Source organism: Cariama cristata, unplaced genomic scaffold (genome assembly GCF_000690535.1).
Source record: "Cariama cristata isolate BGI_N322 unplaced genomic scaffold, ASM69053v1 scaffold16264, whole genome shotgun sequence".
In the NCBI taxonomy this organism is placed as follows: Eukaryota; Metazoa; Chordata; class Aves; order Cariamiformes; family Cariamidae; genus Cariama; species Cariama cristata.
Genome location: NW_009611379.1, coordinates 14,457 through 17,409, shown reverse-complemented (window position 1 = coordinate 17,409; position 2,953 = coordinate 14,457). Strand labels below are relative to the sequence as shown.

Sequence of the window (2,953 nt, the reverse complement as noted above, 5' to 3'; positions counted from 1 at the left end):
GGTGGAGAGACCTATCCGGGGAGGCGGGTTAAACACAAATGTGAGGAGAAATTACCGCTGGTATTCCTGCGTGCCGTTCCTCACTCACAGTGGGTGTAGAGTAGGTGTATTTCCTTCTCTTTCCTGTATGGAAGGGAGAATATTTTTCAGCTGTGGTGGGAAAAGGTGTTTTGTGGGTGTGCAGGCAGCTCCCCTTTTCTTGTGAGGTGTCTGCTTGCGTTTTCTGGTGGCAGGGCCAAAACCCAGCTGGAGCAGTTGGGTGATGGGCAAAGCCTTTTGCCTCTGAGCCGCATATGTCACCTTCGGTGACAGCCGATGTGTCTGCAAGTCTTTGCTTCAAGGAGAAAGAAGCAGGACATTTGAGGCGAAAGCACATTAAAGTTAAGGGGATTAGGTCACTTTTGGTCAAAGAGTTTCAATTTCCATATGTAATGAGGATTTGTATGTCTAATATGAAGCGTAGCCTACATTCTGTACAGTTGGTGCTGTAGATGAATGCAGAAGTTACTGGAAAATTTACTTGAATTCACCATGAGTAACAGATTCTTTCTTTCTGATAGAAAGATGGAACTGTCTTCTGGAAAACTTGCTAGGTTTGCTGATGGATCTGCTGTTGTTCAGGTAAAAAAAAGTTAAAATTTGTGCAACTTCAAAATTTCTGGATCTGAACAGTCATTGTTAAGACATCAGAACCTATTGAAAGGATGTAGAGCCTCAAGTGGCAATTTAATCCTTAGTGAATGTACAGCTGTGTTTTGTAGGGGAAAAAAAATTGTTTGAAAAGCAAAAATAATGGTGTGAAGCATGGGTTTATGTGGTGGTTTTCTGCAAAGAATATCCTGGAGTTTTATTTTGTGAATAAGTTTAGGAGTTCAGACAATATTTTGATTGCAGGTAATTTCTTTTTTTAATTTTTTTTTTTTTTTTAATCCAGCTAGGTGACACAGCAGTAATGGTCACAGCAGTCAGTAAAACTAAGCCTTCTGCGTCTCAGTTTATGCCATTAGTGGTAAGTAGTAATGCCAAAATTAGTTTTGTGATAATCAGTGGTAGCGTTAGGAGTAGTAATCATTAAATAATGGAGTTCAAGATGCTGGGGGGAGTGAGGAATGCAAATAGCAAGCTACAGACCCTGCACTTAAGAATAGCACTCTATGATAAAATGACTAGACCTGTGGATAAGGGATAAGCACTGGCTGTTGTCTACCTTGACTTTAGCAAGGTTCTCCACAAAAGCATTGTAAACTTTGTCTACAACAACATCCAATTTCAGACGTTATATTTTAGATATGTGGAAAACTGGTTGGATGGTGAGGTTCAAAGGGCTGTGATTTATTAAAGGTTAATGGTTCATGTTCTGCCTTCAGGCTGAATAATAGTGAGTTCCTCAGGGGTCTATCCTGGAACACAGCCTGTTTCATACTTGTAGCAGTGACCTGGAATTCCTGCTCATCAGGTTTGCAGATGACACCAAACTGGCGGGGTGCAGATGTTAGGCTTAGAAGCAGGGCTGCCATCTGAAGGGACCCGGAGGGATGGGCCGACAGGAACCATATGAAATTCTATAAGGACAAACACAAAGCCTTGAACATGGAGTGCAGTAGTGCCCTGCAACAGTTCCAGCTGGGGACTGACTGGCTGGGCAGTCCACGTATGATATAGAATGGGAGCTTTGAATAATGTCATCTGATTTCAGAGTTAACCTTGCTCTGAGCAGCGGATTGGATTATAGACCTTTGGAGGTGTCCTTTCTAACCTGAATGATTCTGTGGCTCTGAAATAAGTAATCTGCTGTCTTTAGGAATCTCTGTTTTGGTTTTAAAAGGTTGACTACCGTCAGAAGGCTGCTGCAGCAGGAAGAATTCCTACCAACTATCTAAGAAGAGAACTTGGTTCCACTGATAAAGAAATTCTTACAAGCAGAGTAATAGGTAGGCTGAAACATTTTATTTACAGTGTATTTTAAATAGCTTGTAATATCCTCATGAATGTTTGAAAAGATAGTAATTTATAACTGCTGTTTGCAGAGTTGATTTCTTCTGACATTACTGCAGAAACAAACGAACTTGTAATATTTTTGTTTATCAGTACTGGTTTTTGAAATGATATGTCAACTGGGGCTGTGTGTATATTCCTTTGTATATAAGCCTGGATCTTGAGGAATCTTGTCGTCACCTTTGTTGATATTAAGATCTCATCCTAACTACAGAGATGTTACTTTTGCAGTTGCACATCTCTCTATACAGGTGGAAGAGACAACCAGCCTAGACTTTGAAATACAAAGAGGCAGGCTTACTGATTGGTATATACATGTTCTCCCCCTCTTGATCCTGCTTGAAAAGTCATCTCCATCATGGCTATCTCCATTTGTGAATACGATAATACCTTGAAATTCAGCATTTATATAAAACTGATGTCAAATACATCAGCATCTTAAGACAGCAATGAAAAGAATTAGGAGAGGGAACAGCCTATAAGGCCTAGGCTGTTACAGAGTCCCATACACTTCAAACAAAATTAATAGGAAATCTACACATTGTGGAAATAATGCAATATTTTGAACATACATGCTTTTGTTACTTTTCTTTGTTTGAGGGTTATGTCCCTTCATTGAAAATACTTCTGGTAAAATAGTATTTAATGGATTATTTGTATTCTAAAGCATAGAAGGCTTTTTCAATGTTTTTACCTTGTGTTACCTGACAGTGGTTATGCTCACTCAAATACCTCTTGTTTTACTGTGAGTGCTATTGAAATTTTAGAGTTGATAATATGTCATGCTAAATTTCCTTCTGAGTTCTCTGCCTATTCTCTTCTTTGTTTGTTTGGGTCTTTCATTTAAACCATTTTGTCGGTTTCTTGTGGGGTTTTTACAAGACAAACTGAATACTGACTACTGAAAACCAAATACTACTTAGACTTTGAACATTTCTTTTGCAGATCGGTCAATCAG

At 39.2% G+C, this 2,953-nt stretch overlaps 1 protein-coding gene across 1 annotated transcript in view; it reads left to right on the top strand.

The window, feature by feature from the left end:
- Window positions 1-468: 468 nt before the first annotated feature.
- PNPT1 (polyribonucleotide nucleotidyltransferase 1) overlaps window positions 469-2,953 on the top strand; it is a gene marked incomplete at its 3' end in the record, with an annotated part of 16,469 nt that continues 13,984 nt past the window's right edge. The window contains exons 1-3 of the mRNA XM_009698240.1: window positions 469-621; window positions 935-1,009; window positions 1,826-1,924. Coding sequence (XP_009696542.1) covers window positions 496-621; window positions 935-1,009; window positions 1,826-1,924 — 300 coding nt within the window. The remainder of the gene's footprint in view (window positions 622-934; window positions 1,010-1,825; window positions 1,925-2,953) is intronic.